The sequence below is a fragment of the Colossoma macropomum genome, unplaced genomic scaffold (assembly GCF_904425465.1).
Source record: "Colossoma macropomum unplaced genomic scaffold, Colossoma_macropomum, whole genome shotgun sequence".
NCBI classification, from domain to species: domain Eukaryota; kingdom Metazoa; phylum Chordata; class Actinopteri; order Characiformes; family Serrasalmidae; genus Colossoma; species Colossoma macropomum.
The window spans coordinates 21,552,949-21,577,227 of NW_023494787.1; the positions used below are offsets into that span (position 1 = coordinate 21,552,949).

General features: G+C 39.8%; 1 protein-coding gene across 1 annotated transcript; it reads right to left on the reverse strand.

Annotated features, from left to right (window-relative positions):
- Positions 1–381: 381 nt before the first annotated feature.
- On the reverse strand, positions 382–16,729 carry poc1bl (POC1 centriolar protein homolog B (Chlamydomonas), like). The gene is made up of 11 exons (XM_036566419.1): positions 16,327–16,729; positions 13,265–13,701; positions 10,865–11,034; positions 9,635–9,824; positions 8,260–8,445; positions 7,736–7,853; positions 6,869–7,045; positions 5,792–5,923; positions 4,595–4,705; positions 2,661–2,813; positions 382–2,580 (listed from the first exon to the last, which is right to left on the reverse strand). The coding sequence occupies exons 2-11, from the start codon at positions 13,639–13,641 to the stop codon at positions 2,452–2,454; spliced, it is 1,743 nt and encodes a 580-aa protein (XP_036422312.1). The 5' UTR covers positions 13,642–13,701; positions 16,327–16,729; the 3' UTR covers positions 382–2,451.
- Positions 16,730–24,279: the final 7,550 nt, after the last annotated feature.

A 24,279-nucleotide genomic window follows, 5' to 3' on the forward strand; every position in this document is an offset into this window, starting at 1 on the left:
CAAACAGAAGGTTGGTATAGTGCTAGAGCTGTTAAAAAGACTAAAAAGGGCTGTCAAGAAACATGTAATGTAACTCATTTCTCAGGACACTATAAATTATAGTTTTGTAATGTTTTGTAATAAAGAAAGTAAAAGCATTCCATCCTCCAAATGGGATTGTCGGTCACTGGCATCTTGCAGGTCCTGCCACATTTTCAAAAGGGTGTCTCTGCATCACAAACCCTCACTGGTATGATCAAACACTTGCTGCCCATAATGCAATGACTTTCAATTTCAGTATGCTGGATGCAATTTCCCATCTCACAGGCTGTCAAGTAAAACATATGTAAATGATTTACCACCAGGTGGCACTGCAACAGAACACAGAAAGAGACACGACGCTGATGCTTCTTTTCTTTATAGAGCCTACAGTTAAAATGTAAAAATTAACCTTGAGTCAAACAGAACAATGACATACTAGATTCATTTGATGGTCAGAAATGAATGATTCAGCACAGTCCCCAAAACAAAGAAACAAACTAACAAACAATTATTTAACAGAAAGCAGTCACCATCATTTGTGCTTATTCAGTAGTTTTAAATAGTCATTTACACTTTACATCATCTCATTAAGGTCCCTTTATACCATTTCATAGACTTTAGACAGACATACAGAAAAATCACCCTCAGAAACTACAAAAGGAATGACATGCTGCAAATGGCAAAAAAGTAATGACGTTGGTTATGAAAAGTCTTTGAGGCCACAGTTGGTTTTGTAACATCCATGGAATCCTATTCAGTCCTGTAATCTAGCTCCCATCATTCCCAACTGGAAAATCTAAGACCTTCTGGAACTATTCTACTTCAAGCATAATATTGTACAGTATGTTATGTTGACAGCTGGAAGACCTTACTGAGAAAAACACTCTGAACAGTTAAAATGTTTCCTTTGGCTAACATTGGGGAAAGTCTTCTTAATCCTTAGGACACGTTAACACAATGTAGCCAAGAGCCATAGCAGAGGCAGTTTCTATAGACAGTGTTCACAAAATCATGCAGATATTGCACTGCACTCTGTCAGAATTCGAATGCCTGCCAATGCTTTGAAGCACATCTTCGAATCACCTTTTATACCAACATGACACGTCATATGGCATTCTCTTTGGCCCTTGTACATTATACTTCTTTAAAAAGTGTAGTTTGCAGTAAAGTGTAGATGTGTCTCCAGGTGACTGAGGCCGCACTGGGCCCAGTGAAATAATGCAGCAGGGGAACCTTGATATAGAAAGAGGCATTCTTCCCTCCAATTCCCCTGTGGAGACTATACTGAATCAGATGGTGGTAAAACGAATTTGCTTCTTGATTAAAGAAGGCACAAGTGGTAATTAAAAGCTTAAGTGGTCAATAAAAGACTCGCTATTTGAGCTTGTTGTGATCACATTTTTCTTTTCACATCTTCTGACAACCTTCAAGTGCAGTTTCCAGCTTTTTCGGCCAGCTTTAAACTGAAACAAATGTAATATCTAAACTCAGTCCAAGTAGTTTTTCAATATGACAAAATGTGCTGCTACAAAACATTTTTAGAGTCTATGCAAATTATACCCACATCATAATGTAAAGAATCCCCCACGCCTTTTTACATTTACAGCCACAATTGTCAAAACATTAAAAGGAACAATGTAATGACAAGGGAAAACCATACAGCAAGCCAAAGAAGTTCTCACCACTCCCTGAAAATTTCCATCCAATATAATCTTTTATAAATAAAATAGTCGTGAGATGTAACCAACTAGTGGCAACCCACAAATCTGCTAATGTATTCATTAATTAAAATGTTGTAGTGCAACCATGTAAACACAAATGCTGTTCCAATATAATATCTTCCCTTGTTGCTACAGAGAGGAATTTTGGTACAGTCTTGCACAGTTATTTAAAATGTACATCAAACATGTGGCAACACATTCAAAACTATCCATCAGAGAGACATAGGATACAAATACAATGACAGAAATAATGGCACTCTTGTTCACGTTTGGTTTGTAAAGGCACTGAACTTGATAGCCTGGTTTTGGCCTGTCTGAAAACCCCAACCTCTCTCTTTCTTCCAGTCCACCATTTCATTTGGGACAGGCCAGAGTTTCAAACCACTTCAGCCAGCAAACAAGCAACGTCCTTTCTAAGCAACTGAATCAGCCTTTGTTTTCCATTTCCACACCTAATTTTGGTGCCTCTCAGTTCCTCAGCCCTCAGGGGGATACGCATTGGTCAAACAAGTTTACACAGTAGAGAGGACCGAGAGACTCACAGTGCAAAATAAAATGTCTCAGAATGGGTGAACCAGGCCACTGAAGGGATGACATCATCTGTGTTATCATCTGTGAAGACTTCACCAGGTCTTTTGTATCCGCCCCATGATTGAAGAGCTATCCTCATGGTAATTGCACTTGGGTTAAGAGTAATGTGGAATTATAGTCATTCAAACTTCCATTGCTGGTGTTTGTCTCCAGTGGAGCATCTGCTCATTTGCACATCAGTGCGCCCCTGCGACGTGCGGTAAGAGGTTATGCACATGTCTGAGTGAGGGTGATATATACTTCCATCCTGAAACGAGACAAGAGCCACATGAGTTTTGGTATGTAAAACATAAAGTGTATCTGTAAGGGGTTTGGAGGGGCACTCACATCTCTGAACTCCCAGACAATGGTAGGAGGAACTGGCTCGCCATCTCGAGGACAGTGCTTCATTCCTATGTAGTTCTGGCCTGCTGGAACCTCAGCACACAGCTCAGTCACAGAGTTAAAGCGGATCTCCTTATTAGATGTGTACTCAAAGTACTTATAGAGATGGAGATACAGAGGAAAGAAATAATGTTTGTTAAATAGGTTGGCACTTCTTCAAAAAGTCTGACTAACATCACCCATTTGGCAAAGAAATACAGTGCAATACAATTACAGTATTATATTTGGTAATAATAGCACTTGCTATTCATAAAGAAGGCAAGACTAAACACCAAAGATGTCATTAGTGGTAAGCTATGCTATAAAAGCAATGGTTCAGAAAAAAAAATCTATTTTTTATTCTTACCTTAAACATAACCAGGCAGGTTTAGATATTTTTTGTGCACATTTTGCTTCTGGGGATGTACATGATTAACCAATTATCTGTTGCCCCCATTTTTTTCCAATAAACTACACTTCCTGTTTGAATAAGCAGTTTAATTATTGAAGTAGAGGAATGTTTTTTTTTCCAAATTGTATGCATCATAGTTCTATGTGTGCTGCTAAAATTAGTGGTATTCATAATCACTTTTTAAGGGGAAAACTAAAGCAGTGTACCACACCGACAGCAAACAACCACAAGCTTAAAGATAGACAACTATCCATGTTCTCTAACAGAAAGTGTGATGAATGGCATTGTGATGAAAATTACAGAAAATTTTGGGTGTGGAAAATTATAGAGAAGGACATGATGGATGTGACAGCTTTTGAGAGCTTCTGAGGTACACGGAGCCAAAGCTAGCCCCGGTCACGCCATCTGTGCTTGTTTTTAACTTGGGCTAGTAATAATTTTAGAACTTTCAACAGCCCATCATTATATAGTCCAGTCTTTTCCCCAATTTTTTAGTTTTTAGACATATATTTATGAACACATTACGGTCCTAAGCCCCTCGGTTTCATTAAAGCAGCACATGGTATGATTATTAAAGTCTCAAACAATAGAGGTGAAGTTAATAATTAGTAGGGAGGCTGGCACTCTCTCTCTCTCTTTAATGTCACAGGTGGACTCTTTCAGGATAAAGGTCAAGAGTGAGGTGTGGCTCTGGAGTTCTATAAAGAGACTGTTCTGTTATAGGCGTGACTTTCACATGTAGATCCTGCTTTGCCATGTCAGAAATCAGCCCAACCCTGCAGAGCACAGCCTCAGACAGGTCAAGTTAGATTTAGAAGTTCTGAAGCTTATATTAACTGATTAGTCTGAATCAGCTGAAAGCATTCCACTTAATGAATCATCAGGGGCTGATCACTCTTCTCCCTCACTGAGTTCTCACATATCATCCACACGGAGCTTCTAGAAAGAGAGGGCCCCTGTCGAGCATGAACTTATTTACCCAGCCAGCGTCAGCCATTCTGCTCATGGACCCTCATGTTTCTTTTAAGAGGGGACGTCTAAGGTTGCCCTTACAGTCTAGGCTGTGGAAACATTGATTTTCACTCCCACATGGTGCTTTTTCAGAGACACCTGATGCGCAATCAATGCATCAATGAGTAATCAGTGATATCTATCACACACCCAAGCCTTCACTTCTCTATGCCATCCTCCATTAAATATACATCCATATAGACAATTCACTTATTCTACTGGAAGAGGAATTCAAAGGGGCTCTACGCTTCATCATGGAATCCTGTTTCATGATACATAAAGCCTGCTTTGTTTTGTGGCAAAAGACACAAACCAGGTTTGATCACATGCCTACATAACTGGGGGTGAAATGCATCCTGTGCCCATTCTGAGGTCACGCGATAGCACTGGCATTTGTAGAATACCTCTTTTATCTTTCTGACGGATTGTTGTCTATTAGGTATGAGAACAGGAATAGGACACCAATGTTAATTACCTGATTGCCTCCCTGTCCGTGGCAGCCAAACAGGGACAGGTGAGCCCCCGTGGGGCTGTGATCCGGAGCATTGTAGTCCAGACACTCGGAAGGGATCCCACCACTACGCACCTGCGCCAGAGAGACAAGCAGAAGAATGACAGAAAGGGAAATGGTAATGAAAGAACAGTGGGTGGAGGAACACACAGAAATATAATGCAGGCACTAAAATTTAATTCTGGTGAAGGACAGCAGTCCAGCACAGTCTGGTGATTTCCTTCATCAAACTAAACCTAGTAATAATCAGGTGTGTCTGACATCACCGACCTGGGTGCTTAAATAAGTTCCTGCATACTTGTTCTCAAAATCAGTTTTAAAAACAACATTTGAAGCATTTGTTTAGTCGTCTGTTTGACAGAACACACATGCACCCATCTAAATTAATGTTTAGTCAATGTTTATGCCAGGTATGCTAGACCTGCATCTTACATCTGTCTATCCCTACACACACACACACACACACACACACACACACACACACACACACACACACACACACTACACCTACTTTAATGACATCCCATTCTAAATCCATAGGCATTAATATGGAGTTGGTCCTCCCTTTGCAGCTTCCATTCTTCTGGGAAGCTTTCTACAAGATTTTTTTGTCCATTCATCCAGAAGAGCATTTGTGAGGTCAGACACTGATGTTGGACAAGAAGGCCTGGCTTGCAATCTCCACTCTAGTTTATCCTAAAGGTGTTTGATGGGGTTGAGGTCAGGGCTCTGTGCAGGCCAGTAAAGTTCTTCCACACCAAACTCACCCAGTCATGCCTTTATGGGCCTTGTTTTGTACACTGGGGCACAGTCATGCTGAAACAGAAAAGGTTCTTCCCCAAACTGTCCCCAGAAAGTTGAAAGCATACAATTGTCCAAAATGTATTGGTCTGCTGAAGCATTAAGATTTCTCTTCACTTCTTCAGTTCTTTTACTGATGTTGCTTCCACAGGCAATTTGGAACTCTTTAGTGATCAACTATTCAACTAATATATATATATACACACACACACACACACACACACACACACACACACACACACATGTACATACATATACATGTATAAGGTCTGCCATAAGAAGAACTAAGCACTTAGTGCTCCTCTGACAAACCAAGGTTTTTTCTTTTCATCCATTAAAATCCACTCCATTGACACTTACAGCTCCATGCCAGCCAGGTCTGTCCTCTGGCACGTGAAGATCGGGGTAGATATTCTTCAGATACCAGTCAAAGCTCCTGCATTTGAGCCGATCCCGTAAAACAGTCCTGTCTGAGATGTCCCCATATGTTACCTAAGAGACAGCAAAGAACAGTTCTTACATGTTGTACAGAAGCAAGAAGAGGAAATCTTAAAGTGATAGTTAAAAAAAATCAAATGTACAAAATTTTCCTCTTATCACAAATGTAGCTGATCAGAAGTGATTGCTGTCTGAAATTTGCTTCTTTGGTTTTCAACTGGAATTGGACAAAAGTAAATCGCATTACTGCACCACCAGCCATCTTTAAAACTGAATTTTGTAAATAAGTTTATTCGACATATAGATAACAGCATGTCTGAGAGTGCGATAATGTACTGTTTAACACCAGCGCAGTTTGAGGCAAATGTGTGATTACTTGGTCATACAGTTTGGTTATTGGTAAGCTGTTTTTGGAAATCTGTGTAAATCTGACTAAAATATTGCATGATTTCATATACTTTTATAAAATAAAAATAGATATTATGTGGGAAACAAAACAAAAACTTGTTTTCTACATAATTAAGTTATGATTCTAGTATGTACCCCACCTTCTATTCCTGGATAATGCTGACACGTCATTCTCAGTGACTGGACCTGTCTATCTACACGTGTCAAACGTAAGTTAAACAAAGCCTACTATTACAACAGGACTCCCTTCAGTGTCCACACCCAGAGCAATCACAAACGTAGGTTAGTGTGTTTGCATTCAAGCAGGATGTCACAAAATAACCCTTATTCCACAACCTGGCTTCTGCAAGGACACTGATACCCTCTACCAGGAGTGCAAGCCTGCTAGTCTCACCAGCCAGCACATTTTTTTTTTTTGTACTGCTTCTTCAAAGGCTTTTAATAATGCAGTCATATTAGTGCAGTGATATGCACTCAGAGTTATAAGCAACAAAGCTCAGTGAGACATAATGCATGCCTGGCCTACTTTCTTCATCACAGTGCTTTCCAAGCAAAGGTAGCAGAACAAATAAGCCAAGACCAAAGCTGTACCTTACGAGCAGGAGGGTTGCGGTGATAGAAGTGCTGCTTGTAGGAGTCCATCCAGACTTCAGCAGCTCGGACCGTATTCTGGAGGAAATTTGGCCTGGCGTAGGGGGCCTTTTTAGGAAAGACATGACCCACATGGGAGCATGGGTGAATCTCCAATGAGCCACCACACTGCCAGACCTACGAATAAAATTACACATGACAGAAAAAAAATATCAATGTTTGTGTTTTTACACATTAGCAACAAATCTGAGAGGTGTAGTCAAAAAGAATTCCAGATGCAAGCACAACGTATCAACATATCACAAGATATTTCCATAACTAAGACCTCATAACTGTCACAGTTCTCTTCCTGAACTTCAGGCTCTTACTCAGGGACAGTATTTGCATTTTGCAAATTCTGTCCTGTAATCTGCAATGGAGGAAGTGGTACTGTGGTACAAGTACAATTTTCAGTAACAGGAAAACTTCTCTTTAAGTAACAACAGAACTGAACAGAACTGAGGTGGGAACTACAGTTTTATTTTGGGGTGAGACTTCATGTTTTTTTAGATTCACAGTCCATGAATTATAAATGGAAGCTCCTTCAAGTCCCTTCAAGACACTGTACTGTATTCTGTTTCCACATGCATAAAACATTACTCAGAGGTACGCACCATCAATCTTCATTTTTACCCACAGGCCGGAAGAAGGGAATCCAATATGCGGGATGCAACTAATTATGGAAAGTTCAGACTACAAGGCTATCATACTCACTGTATTAACTAACAGGAACAGTAAAGTAATGACTAATGTATTTCAAACACATCCGCTAGCCACCACCAACAGAGACTCTGGCCACTGGGACACAAAGCACTCAGAAAATCTTACCCTGAAAGAAAGTTCCAGATTCTCTCCTCCCCACACCTCCATGCCCATGTCATAAGTGCCCAGGTACTCAAAGTAGGCCTTGCTCACAGCAAACAAACCCCCAGCCATGGTGGGAGACCTGTGAAATGCAGAGGAGCAGAACATTGGCAGCACATCAGAGATATTCATCAGCACATCCTTGCCAACTCTCCAGTGGGTAAGTGCTCCTTAGTTTGCACTCACTGCCTCTGGACAGCATCTACTCTTACAGATCTGAGACTGAACCTATTAGAGCGTAGCACAAGTACGCACCACAGAGGTTAGATGTCTATGTGCAATATAAATATTTTTATTCATGCTTTGAAACCCAATTTAAGTGCATTAACTAACAGGAGTGATAAAATAACGACTATGTATTTCAAGCACATCCGCTAGCCACTACTGAGAGAGACTCCGGCCTGACCCTCTTGCTTAGCATTTCAGATCTGCTTCTTCAATTACCAACAGTGTGGAGCACTTTTCAGAGAAGCTGACGATGCACCAACCTAATGGGGTCAGTCCGGGACTTCCGTCTCTGGCGATCCACCTCCGGCACAGAGTGCCACTGGAAGGTCAGTCGCCAGTCAAATCCGCCCACCATAGGCTCTTCAGTCTGCATATAAAACTCAAACGTGTTCCAGTCAATGGTGTCAATCACTGGGCATATAATAGTGCTTTCGTTCTGCCTAATCCTGCAAGAAAGAACATACAAACCATATTAAGAAAAGCTTGAGCCCTGTTATCAACATGGGGTGAGAATACTGACAGAGATGTTGTAAGCAGATTGGTGTCTCCATCAGTACACAAATCTGTGACTTGCTTCAGTGCAAGCCCTCAATAAAGATAAAGGCTTTAAACAGTGCTAGGATGCGATGTACAGCAGTATCAACTGTCCTTGTTTTTGTTCTAGTTTGTTATCAGTGGTCACTTTGACATATGAACATACAGTGACACCAAAAAGTATCTGGACACTTATGCCATACTGTTTGAACACCTCAAATTACATGTTTTGCTGGGAAAAAAGTTAACACTTAATCCTCTACAGGGAACTTAAATATGGAACAATTTACTTTTTTTTTTATTCTACTTATTTACTGAATTCTATATTGTATATTATATTTGGGGAAAAAATATGATAAACTTTAAAATGTGCCACAATCTGTCCCTTTCCAATACTGTCACTTTCTTTTTGGTAATGTATTCTTTAAAGAAGGCGACTAATGTTAGGCCTCTCATTATAAAATTTTAATTGATGATTACTTTCATGATTACAAATAAACATTTATGTTTATCAATTTAATCGCCTTTTTTAGACACAATTAAATTGTTCATGTAATTGTTTATGTTTAAATTGAATATGTAATAATTGTGAAAGGCCTAGCCGGTGTGTCTCAGATCGTTATCATTTAAACAATTTCTTTGCAGTCTTCACCAGGTTTGAATCTATAATGGCTTTGCACACCGAGTTCATGATCCCATCAATAAACACAAGCTCAAAGCTAAAAAAATGTTTTTCTCTGTAAAACAATGCATTAAAAATTTTAGGAAGTAACCTAAAGAACTGGAAATATGCCCCCCCTCCCCCTTGTACTATAATAAACTCTTGAATCTCACTATTGAGGTGTGAGCACTCTGCACGGTTGAGTTCTGGCTTGTATGCTGCATAGCAATGGGCGGGAGAGAGCCCCTGCCGTGGTCTAGTTCATTAAGTAAGCAGTAGGCGCGGATTCAAGCAGAAAATTCCAGACTGAGAAGCCACAGATTAAAAATAAAACATAATTAAAACTAATCTTTTAGTGAAAGTCATGGTGTCAATCACCTGTCCAGACAAATCCATTAACAGTGCAGAACTATTCTCTGCACTTGTCTAATGGAGTATACCTGTCCAGCAGTGGCTCGATCCAGCCGGGCACACACTCACAGTGGCAGTCCAGGAAGGTGAGAACGTCTCCAGTAGCATAGGTGGCACCAATAAGCCGGGCTCGGACCAGCCCCTCTCTCTTATTGGTGCGGATGAGACGAACGCGTTCCAGGTTACTGATGTAGTCCTCTAGCTGGGACTTCAGATAGCCTTCGATAAGCACAGAAAGAGAATAGCAGCTCTATCAGCACCTCACTGTTCTTCATTCCCCAACAGACAAACCAGCACAGAGCTCTACCCTGCCAGAGAACATCTGATCTATCCAGGGCACTCAACAACCCTTTGTTAACAGTCCTGTGTTATGTGATGACTGAGGCTGTCATGAGTACTCGATTAAACTTGATTACTTGCTTAAAATAAAAATCATCAATTAAAGTTACCTTCTTGATAAATCAGCAGTGATTAATTGCCAATGTGAATGATGATAAAATGCAATTTAAATATTATTATTATTATTATTATTAATAATAATAATAGTAATAATAATAATAATAATGATAATAATAACAACAACAACAACAACAACAAGTTATATTTATGTAGCGCCCTAAGAATGATCAAAAGGGAGAGTGTGATCACTGCACTTAGTTTCTCTCTTTTTTGGTATCTTAACTGACAGAAAAAAAATACGCCTGCAGTATATTTTTTTTCAAGGAAAAGTTCTTAGCAACTTAAAAGTAATTGCAAACCACAAGATGATATCACTGCAGACATGTGAATGTGTGGTTGGTGCAACTTCTGCTGATCCTTTTTTTCCCTGGAGGGAACCATGAGGTCACTGAATTCTGAGTTTTATTTTATCCACATCACATTAAGTTTTCATCACTTCCAGTCCCAGTCCTTCTGCATTATTCAGTTAGAATGACATATTCCTAGATGCAAATACTTTACGTGAGGCAAAATGAACTTTTGGGTGCGTTTTGGGTGTCTCAGTAAGAGCAGCATGAGTTCAGCAGAATGAGTCTGAGATTCCAGCAGGGCGCTTCAGGGAGGCCACTTGAGAGGAAATGGTTTCTTATGAGGTCAGTTAAGACTCAAGCCACAGGCAGCAGTGTAATGTCTGAGATGAAGACAGTGCTGGATCCAAACCAAGCTGGAGATTAATGTTCATATAAACACTAGGGTGTGACTAGAGGACTAGAGGAATCGCTTCCCTCTCATTCACTTGTTCAGTTCAGTTTCTGTCTTACCTCGGTCACTAAAGTCATCAATAAGTATGACCTCCTTCAGCAGGACAGCAGGTGTGGTCTCCAGCACACTGTGGATGGTTCTCAGCAGGGTGGACCAGGCTTCGTTATAGAAGGCTATGATCACCGATGTGGTGGGAAGACGATGGATGTCAAACTTCTGGGATTTACATCTGTCAGTCAAAAGCATTAATGACTACACAGGGCACATACTGAAGCGGCACCAGTCAATGTTCACTATCTTTTTAGAATCAAGTCACACCCAAACCAGGCTTCCATGACTGAATATGTTTTGGTCTAGGAATCTTTTGCATCAAAAAACCCAAAGCAACTGATTGTGAGTAAGAGAGCGTTGAAGAGTATAAAGTGAAAAGGCTTTTTACACGTCAGCTAGACATGCCAAAGCGGTTTTCACGGGAGTCTGGGGAACACAAGCCAGTGCCTGAGAGTGGGGGTTGAAGCAGTGGTTAAAGGAGAGAGGCAGCAGTATCCTTGACTAAATAGAGGGTGACAGCTTGTGTTTTGCAGACTGCTACTGGACTCACTCCAAAACACAACTACAAGGGCAGAAGCTCCACGCACTCACTAAGAAGCAGTGAAACTCAAGTAGCGCTGTTTTCTTCAAGGATCACTCATCACAACAAACGATATGGAGATACCAAGGACAGAAAACAAGCCATAGCAGAAGATTAATGGGGGCAATGGCAGTCTTAGAGACATGTACTGACTTGCTGAAGAGCACTTCTGAAAGAAGGTGTCAAAATTTAACATCAACTGACAAGAATACCAGACAGTGTCGAAAAAATATGTTAGCGCAGCTTGAGAGCTCCAAAACAGGCTTGCAACTGAAACAGAGACTGAAGACATTTGCAAAGAAAATAAATACTTGAATCCTATCATCCCTTCATTTCCTGAAAAATCTTTAACAGGGGTTTCAGGAAATAAACAAAGGACCTCATTATGGTACTCATTAGCCAAAAAAGATAACTGACTAAACCAACATGGGTGAGATGAGCTAACATGGAAACTGTGGTAGCGTGAGCTGAAAGGGCAGACCAGCCTGCATTTCATTAGCGAGGACCTGTTGCATGAGAGGCGACAGAACATCACATAATAAAACCACACAGTGACTAATCTGATCTCACCATGGGATTTGCCAGAGAGTCTACAGGGAGCGCACATGTGGAGAATTACTGGAGTCTGTTTAAAGAACACAGTAAACAAGAACTGTGTTTCAAATGCAACACAACACTGTCTTATTAGTGTTAATCTGATGTAATGATGAGATGTGATGTGGTTAGGTTTGCTCTAGTAATCAATATCACTGAAAAAATCACCATGATGCTAAAATAGCAATGTACAAGATCAATAAGGTGTTTATCATTCATACTGAAAGCCGAGAAAACACCAAGACAGTTTGTGGTAAGACCTTGGGCCTCGTTTATAAAACGTACATAAATTCTAAATTTGCTCTCAGCATTAGTGTACGACTGACTTATAACAACACAATGTTAATGAATTGTGTACTCTAATGCCTGCACCTCACTGCTGTTTGTATGTCACGTCAGAAACCTGCATAAATCAACACACATTTTCAAATTCACTAAAACACAAAGCTGCACTATGTAAGTTACAGGGATTTGAAGACCTCTAGTGGAAATGTGTAACTGCAGAAAACATGAGGAACAACATTTATTGATGTCGGTTGTGCTTCACACCCCTTCCCCAAGAACATGAATCTGATGACTGTGAGTATATTGAAAAAGTTGTCAAAGAGAACTCAGTCAAAATTTGATGAAGAACATGTCATCTGAGAATGTAAGTAAATTATCTTCATCAATATAATGTTGAGTTTGTATATGAGACCTAAACATCCAGTCAAACCCTCTTTTTGAGTCTGTGCTCGTGACGTTAATATGTAAAGATATACAATACATCGGAAAAACCTCCTGTAAAGTCTGACCCAACACCTCTGACTTTTAAATTACTACTTCAGGCTTTATAAGGTGACTCACACCAGCCTAAGCACACCATATTTTAGCATATTTTTCTCCTGAGTGTTTTTTTTTAGCAAAAACATTAAACAAAAAATCTTACACAGGGCAGCTCTAAACATGACTTTCACCTATAGTGATTTTAAACTCAAATCTGTGTTACAAATGTTTCAGAAAAAGGCCTCTGGTTTCTTCATAAAGTCCAGCCAAAAATCCAATTTACACATTTTTTTCCCTTTCCCTAAATGTAGTCATGAATGTGCTTTAGTATTGCACTGGAGCTACAAGGCTATGAAGCTTATAAATAATAAAAAAACATATGACCAACAGGTTAGCATTGTTTATACTGCATGCCTATTCCATCACAAACTTGCCTCAAACTGTCATATTTAGGTAAAGGTAAACTCACTCATGCATTCTGTTATCCTGAATGTGGCGGTGGAGGGATATCTTGTCGCTGATGAAGATGTTGATGGCATAGCGCTCAATACTGTCCTCCTCTTGTTTTTTCTCCTCAGAGTTGAGGCTTAGCCGGGTAGCTTTGCCCCACTCTCCAGGTGCATTAGGGTCTGGCGGGGGCTTCACGTAAATGGGCCGCTGGAGGCTCTCTGTGTCCTCTTCAGCCTGTGGTGAGAACTGCCGGACCAGGATGTTGCGGGCAGCATCATCCCCGGACGGTGCCGCAGTAGAGGAGCGGAACAGGAGGAGGTAGAATAGCCACAGGACGGAGAGCAAGAAGCAGGCCTTGGTCAGCAGAATCACCTTCCTCGACCAGCGCACCCTCATCTCCCAGACCACACACAGCACTATGTGCTGCCACTCAAACAGCTCTGGTGCTACTGCTCACTGAAAGAGAGGTTGAGTACTAATATGAATAACATGACAATTAATAACCATGACACTCCTCTGAAGATCTGAATGCTAGAACTGTGGGTAGATCATGACGTAAATGATCTGATTAGGCTAAGGCTACATCTTATTTTAAAAAACCTAAGCCATACACTAACCTATCCAGAATTTATGCCTTAAAGACAATGTGAATCACTGAATCAATGTGAAAGCATTTTTCTTCCGTACCAGATTCTGGGGCTCTGAGTTAGTTGAGTGTTTTCACTGAATGATTGGTAGGGATGGAAGAAGGGGAAGGTAAAATATGATATTACTGGTTAATAATATATTTTAATATATTTTAACCAGTTCCCCTTGCCTGGTGCATGGTGACATAATCAAAACTCAGAATATGTTTCAGAGACGGGAAAAGTGATTACATTTTTAAGGAAAAAAGACAGGGAAACACTACTGTTTTTTCTTCTAAATGATAGGATAAATCATGATTTATATAACCTTGGACATGAACTAACAAGCTAAAACAGATCAGTTTTGATTTCATGTTGACTTTAAAAAATAAAAGAAAAATAGTTAAAAAAAAATAGAAAAATAGAAAATAGTTAAGCTACTACCAAAGGTAATTTATAGAGATGCAGGATGATACCGGAATCATATTAATATTGGCAGATAATTGCCTATAATCAATACATTGGCTTCAGACTGAGGTTTAGATTTGGACAATATCTCAAACCAATATTTGATGATGCATTTCTTGTTCTCCGGAGGAAAAAGACGTTTAGGCGATGCTGGGCTACTGTACTAAAATCTCTGCTTTTTATTTATTTTACTGCACTTTAACCAAAATAACGTAACATAAAGCTTTACATCTCTGAGATGCTAATTGAGGTAGATGAAGTCCCAATTTCTAAATTTTACTTATGTTTATGTATCCGCATTGGCAGATATGCACAAGAAAAATATCTGTAACTATTTGTAACTAGCAAAGATACTTTCTCTAGGTAGACAAAGCACTTTTTGTAAGTCTGAATAAAAATACTGGATATCGGCATCAGCCCACAGTTCTGAAATTAAAACTGGTAATTAAAAAAAAGAACTGCAGGCATTTTAGCTTGTTTAACCTCACATTTAGTATCAACTTTTTGGCTTTTTATATCTTATTCTATGACAGGAAATTAAGAATCTTCACAGAACTCACTAGGAGCTCAAAGTATTTAATCAGGCACAGAAGGACAACCATCTCATCCCAAACTGGAAGAACGTGCACCTCAACCTCACTAGTTGTTTCTCACTTTGCCTACTGTTAGGCAACCATCCTAGTCAGTAAGACTCACAGACCCTGCGAAGAGCGCCATGGCTGTGTCTGAACAGGATCCATCATCATCACGTGAAACCCGCAGCGTAATCACATAATTGGTCTTCATTAATATTTCATCAGGCAGGGATTTGGACAAACAGTAGCAGTGATAGACATTCAGGCTGATCCTGTCCCTCAATCTCTGCTGCACTATTCTTAAACCTCTTCTGATAAATCTGCACATTTTACGCTGCGTTTGCACAATGTGGCCACAATAAAGTTATGGCAAAATAATGACTGTGATGTGTCCTCCCACACTCCTGAGTAACTCACACTAGAGAGGGAAAGAGAGAGGAGAAACAGAGAGGAGTTGGCTATCTAAGGGATGATCAGGGTACATGCTGCCATCATTGCTCTGTACACTAAGATGGATGCTAGCTCTACTTGAGGAATGAGGGGAGGCACAACTGGGGCACACGCCACTGTAAATAATGATAACTTTCTCAATGTCAGCAAGAGAAAGTGATCTCCAGTGGAATTCGTTATTACCTTGCTGTCTACCAAGCAACGGCTATTTCAGGAGAAAAATGCTGAATAAGATGACTTGCCAATGACGGGACATCCAGACGGATTTGACAGTGTCTGGGGTTTTAGATTATTTTGACAGTGAGCTCTACATTTACTGAGCTGTTTCTCCTGTCATCCTTCACTATGCCGAACAGAAATGACTGATCTCTGGATCTCTAAAGGCAGTTTAACACGGTTTACTCTCACTACGCTATTCCTTGAAAAAGAAAATGACTTAATTGCACAAAGTGGACACTGCGACTGGTCTTCTGCTCATCCACACCTTTCTGGTATTTACGTAGCACAGTCCAGTTAAACTCCTTCTTCCACGTCAAACCTAACGCGAAAACGGTCATCAGATCCGGTAACTAATAGTTAGGCTTGGGGTTCAACACAGAAGAAAGGCAAGCAAGACTGCAAGTTTCAAGTTTCAGAAGGGAAAACTCGCTCATATGTGATGGTAGAACAAGAAAAGCAGGAAAGGAAACATATTGATTCCAGAAAAGTGTGTACAAGCTAGCTAGCTATGTTAACTGAAGCTAGCTAACGTTTCCTGTCGTTAGTTGCTGGATGGAGATATTTCTGTTAGTGTGAACCACGAAACAGACACTAACATTACACAGCTAAAAAAAACTAAATCCTCAGTAAAACCGGCACAGTAAGAGGAAGAGGGTTAGCTAGCCTGGTATAATCGGGCTAAAATGACCGTAGAGCGCTAACAGACTGTTCTATGAAGTAACTTAGGCTGCATACAGTCCTACCTGTGGTCTGCATTCCGTGTCCTCCCTTCCAGCTGCTTGTCAGATTCCTTCACGGAAAGCTGTAGAGCTAGCAGGGTTAGCCTGTTAGCTAGCTAGCTTGCTGCAGAGTGCGCTGGAGCTGTCAGCTCTTTTTCACACACACATACACATACACACACTCTCTCTCTCACTCTCTCTCACACACACACACACATACACAAACAGAGAAACCGTCTCTCCGCAGTTCCTCACATAGCGCTTATGGAGGGTCGGTTTAGCCTCGCTAATGAAACTAAACTGTCGGTTATTGAGCAGGTTTGTCCTGCAGTGCACAAATAAAGGCTCCCGGAACAGGTAGGGAGCGCAGCTGGCTTCACTCTCAGCTCTTCGTGTAGCGAGTGAACATCTTCGCGCTGGTCCTTGTTTTAGGAAGTTGGCCAAGTTTCACTCGACGCCGCTGATCACGTGACTCGAGCTGCACGTTTTGAAACGAAAAACGCACAATAAATACAAATGCTGCATTTGATACATTCAAACTGACCACTTCATTAAAACCACATCACTGTTTATACATTTTTTGTCCATTTGATCTGCTCTACGTACCATGTAGGTGCACTTTGTAGTTCAACAATTACAGATTGTAGCATGCTCTGCATACTGTATGAGCCCCATTTCACCCTGTTCTTCAGTGGTCAGGACCCCCACAGAACCACCACAGAGCAGGTACTATTTGGGTGGTGGATCATTCTCAGCACTGCAGTGACACTGACGTGGTGGGGGTGTGTTAGTGTGTGTTGCGCTGGTCTGAGTGGATCAGACACAGCAGTGTTGCTGGATTTTTCAAACGCCTCAATGTCACTGCTGGACTGAGAATAGTCCACCAACCAAAAATATCCAGCCAACAGCGTCCTGTGGGCAGCGTCCTGTGACCACTGATGAAGGACTAGAGGATGACCAACACAAACTGTGCAGCAACAGATGAGCTACGGTCTCTGACTCTACATCTACAAGGTGGACTGACAAGGTAGGAGTGTCTAATAGAGTGGACAGTGAGTGGACACAGTGTTTAAAAACTCCAGCAGCACTGCTGTGTCTGATCCACTTGTATCAGCACAACACACACTAACACACCAGCACCACGTCAGTGTCACTGCAGTCACCCAAATAATACCTGCACTGAGGTGGTCCTGTGGGGGTCCTGACCATTGAAGAACAGAGTGAAAGTGGGCTAACAAATTATACAAAGAAATTACAGTCTGTAATTATAGAACTACAAAATGCACCAAAAGGTAAGTGGAGCTGATAAAATGGACAATGAGTGTAGAAATAAGGAGGTGTACTTAATGAAGTGGCCAGTCAGTATATACAGAAGAGACTCACTTGACAGAGATGTCTCTGCAGATAAGATTATAAAAAAAGAAAACAATAAAGATGACAATTATGCAAATGATTTTGGGATAATGACGACAACGGTAAAGATGTTGATGAGGATGATGATGATGATTTTCTTTTCATTCAGATACTATGTAACACCAAGACTAGTATCCCAATATTACTACTTTAAAAAGTCTTTTCAACAGTTTATCATATTTGGAACTCTTGCATTAGTATTAAATAAACTGCCACATGTAAACCAGCATGACAGTGCAGAGCACTCACTCTGTCTCACGTGAGTGTCTGTGACTGTTTGCATGAGAGAGAAAGAGAAGAGAAGGAGATGGCAGAAGGAAAAGTAGTTAATATTCTACATATTGAAGTATTACAATTTTGTTTACTTTATCAGCATCAAATATACATTATGTTTACTAAAACATAATGTGTATTTGATGCTGATAAAGCAGTTTTTTTTTGATGTCCACTTATAGTGTTTGTGTGGTTTATGTACCATAAATAGTCATAATTTAATTTTACATGATCAACCCTAAGCATTGAAGAGTCTGTTTTTGTAGATGTGTCTTTAAGAATGATATATCCCAGAAATAAATGGGCTCTTTTCTGATTGGCTGTCCTGTATTATGTCTTGTTCAAAAAGTCCTCCCTAGCACTTCAACATGAATGGGACGGGCGAAAGTACCATACACTGAATAGGTGGATGTTCTCATGACATCACAGAAATATTGAATTCAAAATGGGCTGTTTTTGCAGTATAGATCCCATATATGGACTACATGAACTGAGTAGTGAATAGTACATTTTGCAACAATGTTTATGTATTGCTTCAGACTCTTATTTCAAAAAGGCAAGGGAAATGTGGTTTTCCATGATATGGGGCCTTTAAAGAAAACTCAGTTTTTCGTATCCAGATCTAAAAAGAAACATCAGTATCAGAGGTCTGCATGCAGATCTCATGATCACTATGTGGAATATCAAAATCAAACAGCTGCAAAAGTACATGAGTATTTTTGTGTAATCATAATAATTATTCTTGATGTTGGAGCTTGCAGATTTCTTCAGTACCTCCATTATTTGTCCACTAGTTTGTATTCAGAGACACACACAGAAGGCCTACAACAAATTCTAAAATCTAAAAAATGCTACTCTGATGGATGACCTATTGAGGAGTGTGCACAATGGCAGTTCAATACACAAAAACATTTCACATTTCAAATTGAGGTGAATGAGAAACGTCTGGTGCATAAAAGCTGGTTGCGTAAAAGATTGCTATCAACATGACATTGACATTTCTCTGTTGGGTGGGACAAACAGGAACTACAAGTTTGAATGGTATACTGTAGAAATTTGAGTTCTGACCAAGGCCAATATACACATAGAAACCAAAGATAAGTTGCAAATTGTCGGACATTATTTTTGTAAGTTGGTAGAGTCTGCTTGGCACATCAGTTTCTTTTCTTGGATTCATTATAATATAATGTTTATGGCAAGAACAGAAAGTGTTTCCACCATAAAACTGCAGCTCTCCAAGACATTTCTCAGTCATTCCGATAGCTGTCGCAGCGTCCATAGATAAAGACATAATTAAACAGGCTTGAACTTGAATTGCAGGTTGGCCAAGTAGGACTGTTCAGAGAAGGCCGAGCTCAATTACCCTGACATTGCACTGACATTGCACTTCACTTTTGTTTTAAACATTTATGTTTGTTCTTAATCTGTCACTGTGAAGATAACAGGTAACCTTTGGCTCCCTTCCAGCAGACGGATATCAATTGTGTGGTTTTATTTGTGAGGAAACTGATGCTGACATTTAATGATATGACTATGCAAGACTGGGAAATTAAACCTTGAGTTAGGAAGCTTTGGAAGATCAATTCTGTGGAAAATGATCAGTGACAACCTATACTTTATACCTACACTGATGAGCTATAACATTAAAACCAACTCTTTTGTCTACACTCATTGTCCATTTTATCAGCTCCACTTACCAGACAGGTGCACTTTGTAGTTTCATAATTACAGACTGTAGTCTATTTGTTAGCCCCCCTTTACCCTGTTCTTCTATGGTCAGGACCACCACACTGTGTCCACCTACTGTCCACTCTATTAGACACACCTACCTTGTTAGTCCACCTTTTAGACGTAAAGTAGCTCATCTGCTGCTGCATATTTTTGTTGGTCATCCTCTAGTCATTCATTAGTGGTCATAGGACGCAGGATGTCGTTGGCTGGATATTTTTGGTTGGTGGACTATTCTCAGTCCAGCAGTGACAATGAGGTGTTTAAAAAGTCCGGCAGCACTGCTGTGTCTGATCTATTTGTACCAGCACAACACACACTAACACACCACCACCACGTTGGTGTCACTGCAGTGCTGAGAATGATCCACAAAACGCTACAAAGTACACCTATATGGTGAGTGGAGCTGATAAAATGACTAGAAGCGTAGAAACAAGCAGGTGGTTTTAATGTTATGGCTGATCATTGTATACTTCCATTCAATATTTTGGAATAATCAATCAAAAGTTTGGGATCACTGCTTTTATAATAAAAAGTAGTTTGTTAAAGATACATGATTGAAATCATTCTGTTGTGGTGCTACTACTTGACTAACTTTTAGGAAACTCAGAAAAAATGAAAGAATTTTAGAATGATGAACAGATGTAGATGATTGCATAATGACCAAGAAAACTGTAGAAGTTATAATGCAATTAATATCTAGAATAGGAACAGAGATGATCAAATCTCGAGGAAGATAACTTATCAAGACCTTATCATAAATAGAAAACAATTCCCAAAAAAGGTGTGCATTTTTTGGAATAAATGTCTTAAAATCAATCTACACTGTAAAGGTTATTACTGAATAAAATAACAGCAATTATTAAGTGATTCCAAACTTTTTAACAGTAGTGTATATATGCTTAAATCTTTTTGGAACTTCTGCTATCAGTCTGTTATAAGAAATATGAATGGCTACATCAGTGTTAGCACACAAAAAAAGGGAATTTTAATGTATAATGGTTGTACTTCATAAGGTGGATGTACCATGAATTGGTAAATAGGTGTACTGCAGCTTTGAGCTGCACAATTTTAGAATACTGAAAGGTATGTCTTAAAGTTCTCACCTATTTAGGCCACTAATCTGTAATATCTGATCTTTCCTCCTGTATATGAAAGAACTGGTTTTCACAGCCTCCTCCCAGTCTGTTTACTCTTGGAGGGACCAGCCATTCCTTCCCAACGTGTCCTGCTAGTGCCGGATACCGTCTGGTGTCCGTGAAGCATGGCAACGTTCAGAGGTGTTGTTCGCCAGACACCTGTGACACTTGGCATTTCCCCAGGTTTGGTGGTCTTTCTTTTCCTTACTGAACCCAATTGACTCTTTTTCTTCTCCAGGAACCTCATTGCGAGTGCTAGAGTTCTATTTCCATGATAACATCTCAAGGAACCTTTACAAGGCAGGTGCTTACGTTGTATGTCTTACATTACGGCCTTTCTTCATTGCACAAACTAAATAAGCTGCCCAAGCCTTTGTGTTAGACCTTGTGTTCTGGAATGGATAACAATTCGCTTTTCTAGAGGTTCAACAAATAATTTGTGCTCTTTATTTGATGTTTGAGGTGATTTGCAGGATTATAGACACAGGTAGAACTGAATTTATGATGGGGGTCTTTGTCCTGTTTGGTTTATATTCTAAGGATTTCAAGCTGATAATTATTATGCATTGGGCTTTCACTGAGCATTTGGAATCAGAAGTCTCGCAATATTAATTTGTCATTAAACTCAAAATGGAAATTTCTGTACTCGGTTATCTAAGCTCACAGAGCAGAACAAGGCCAGTGGAGCCTAATGACTCAGAATATGCTGTCACCTAGTGGTAATTGCTTGGAACTTATGAAAATCAGACAGAACATTACTACAGTAAATTGGTCTCTAGTTTTGATTCCGTTTTGCTTAATTAAAATGGACATGGCTGCTGTAAAAATGAGTAAGGAAAATCTTTAATACATTTGGTGCTCCAGTATTATTGTTATTATTATAAACCCTGTTGAAATGCATTTTAATCTTGGATAGAAAGCACTCACAGAGTAATGACAGAAACTGATGTAATGTGCCAGCTGTAATGCTCTAAAAATATGACCACAGATACAGTGAAGTATTGTAAATCGCAGCTGTCCAAAAACAAACATGAATCTCCATCGTTTTTATTTAGTTAGAAATAAAGGTTCTGTGCAGGTACATTTTTCGTTCATCAAGGTACAAATAATGCAAATGTCCCCTCAAACGTACAACAGTGGGTTTAAGGTCCAGTTGAGTTAAAGTTTTTCCCAGGTGAGAAATAAATATTTGTACATTTTCATAATCTAATGTTTTAAAACAGAACAATAAAATAAAAAACCTGGAGACGAGACGGGTGTGTGGAGTCAATACAACTTAGAATGGTATATGGTACAATTATGTTCCCTGACTAAAGGTACTGAGACAAGAGGGGTACTGCCTCAGTGAGTTTTGCACCTTTATTTCTGAGAGTGTATATTCTACACTGTGTAAATATATCATGACCAATAGAAATGCTCCAAAATCACTTGGAATAAAACCTCTTTACATTAACTTACATTAAACATAGAGAAAATGTTTGCCTTCTTCTGTAAAGTCACAATTTTGGAGTTTTAAACAGCACCAAAATGCAATCAAAGATTCACCAAGTGATGCGAGAACAGAATGCTGTATCAAATCATTACTGTATGCATAGAATCATTGATTTACAACACTGGAGCCTATAAAATGCATCGTGATTTATGCTCTGTTTTCTCGCCCTGGCTATCATGCACTCAGCTTTTGTTTCTTTCTGGAGGTCACTGTTCCTTAATTGAAATTGATTTCGGCCCACCGAGGCTCCTCTCATACGCAGAATAATAATAAGAGTGGTGACCTTGCAGCATCTTCAGCGATTGCATTTGTCCATTCACCCATATAGAGAGGCACTGGCCACCTTGGCCACGTACGTAATTCTGCCAAACATCACAAATTCAGTGAACACGATAGGCCACAATTTGCACATTCTATTTGTTTTCAGATCAATATTTGTAATAAGGTTTCATTTAAATTCCATCTATGAAAAATCTCTCATCTTTATCACATACACACATTTTAAAGGCTCTCTTATATGATCTTCTCTACAGAAGAGGTCACAGGGGTCATTCTCAGTCTTGGCTGTCCCAAGGTTGCAGGAGGCTGGGAGCCGTCCAGTGATTCTGCAGAGTGGAACACTGTGTGCTGTCTAGTGAAAGAACTTGTCCCAAACAACCAGTCAGCAACTCTCTTACATTGCACCTCCTCTAAAAGTGCCAGCAGAGACCTTTTGAACTGATCTGAGAGCAGTTTTGCAGTTTCTGTAACAAATGTCAAGAGAAAGTTTAGCATCGGTGCAGCTTGTCCTGCAACAGTGTAAAAGGTCACCATTAACAAACAACTGGGAAGCTCACATTCTGTACTGGCCTTCTCCCTCCACTTACCCCAATGACCCTTACCAAACAGCCCACAGATCTGCACTCGGTGCCCCAGCAACAGTCTGAGCTGTTTGTTTGTGCCCTAAAAGTGAGACAAAAGAGGGAAAGTGTAGGAAGTAGGAAGTGTAGGACGTTAGCGAGCAGTATTGGCGAGTGTGCCCGAAGAGTGTGAGGAACCTTTGGGGAGCAGGCTAAATTTCAGCCAGTTCTACTGAAGAAAAAACCTGTGCTGGGCACCAGAATTGGTTTACACTGAAGTGTCAGCTCCTTTTAGCTGCTGGAGAACGCCCTTTTGCAAAGATACCTTAATAACAACAGCACAGAAAAGCAGCTGCTTCAGTGACCTTGCTGTCTTATTTAATGGTAAAATGCCACTTTGATATTGTGTATAAATGGAGGTGAGCGACAGCAGGGGGTGAATTTTACAGCGTTTCATCTTGCTGTATATCTAAGAAGAGCAGATCTCTGCAGAAGTACCAAAGAACTGTGTCCAGTCATTTTTATGGTAGTGAAGGATACATCCTTTTTAAATTCTGCATGTTCCTTTAAGGAATTGTCCCACATTTTTTTTCGCTCAAAAAGCACAGTTTTTCATGTTTTTTCAAATCAATTTTGTTTGTTTTTTAATATTCTCAAGTAAGATATGGTGCATGATGTTTCAGGTTCAGAATGGTTTTGTTTGGACTTTGAATGCATATTTTAATGTGTTCACAAATTATTATTGCATATAAGTCTTGGTTTGATGGCTATTATTCTGGCTGTACTAGCCTGAGTTATCTGTGCTCCCACACCTAATAAACATAGACATCAGTGATTTACAGAAACACATTACTCAAACGAGGGACGAGCAGTAAAATAGTCCCAGGCAAATTGATTATCAGGTCACAACATTTTTTTTTGCTTTGCTATTTATAGTGTTTATATTGTTAATTCATCACCATACCCATGTGCAATATAATCAAGACTTCATGTGCAATATTCCATGTGCAATATGTGTAAAATATTCTTATAGTGTACAGATTTTTTTGCTTCTCTATTTATAACGTTTATGTTGTGAATTTTGTGAAGGATA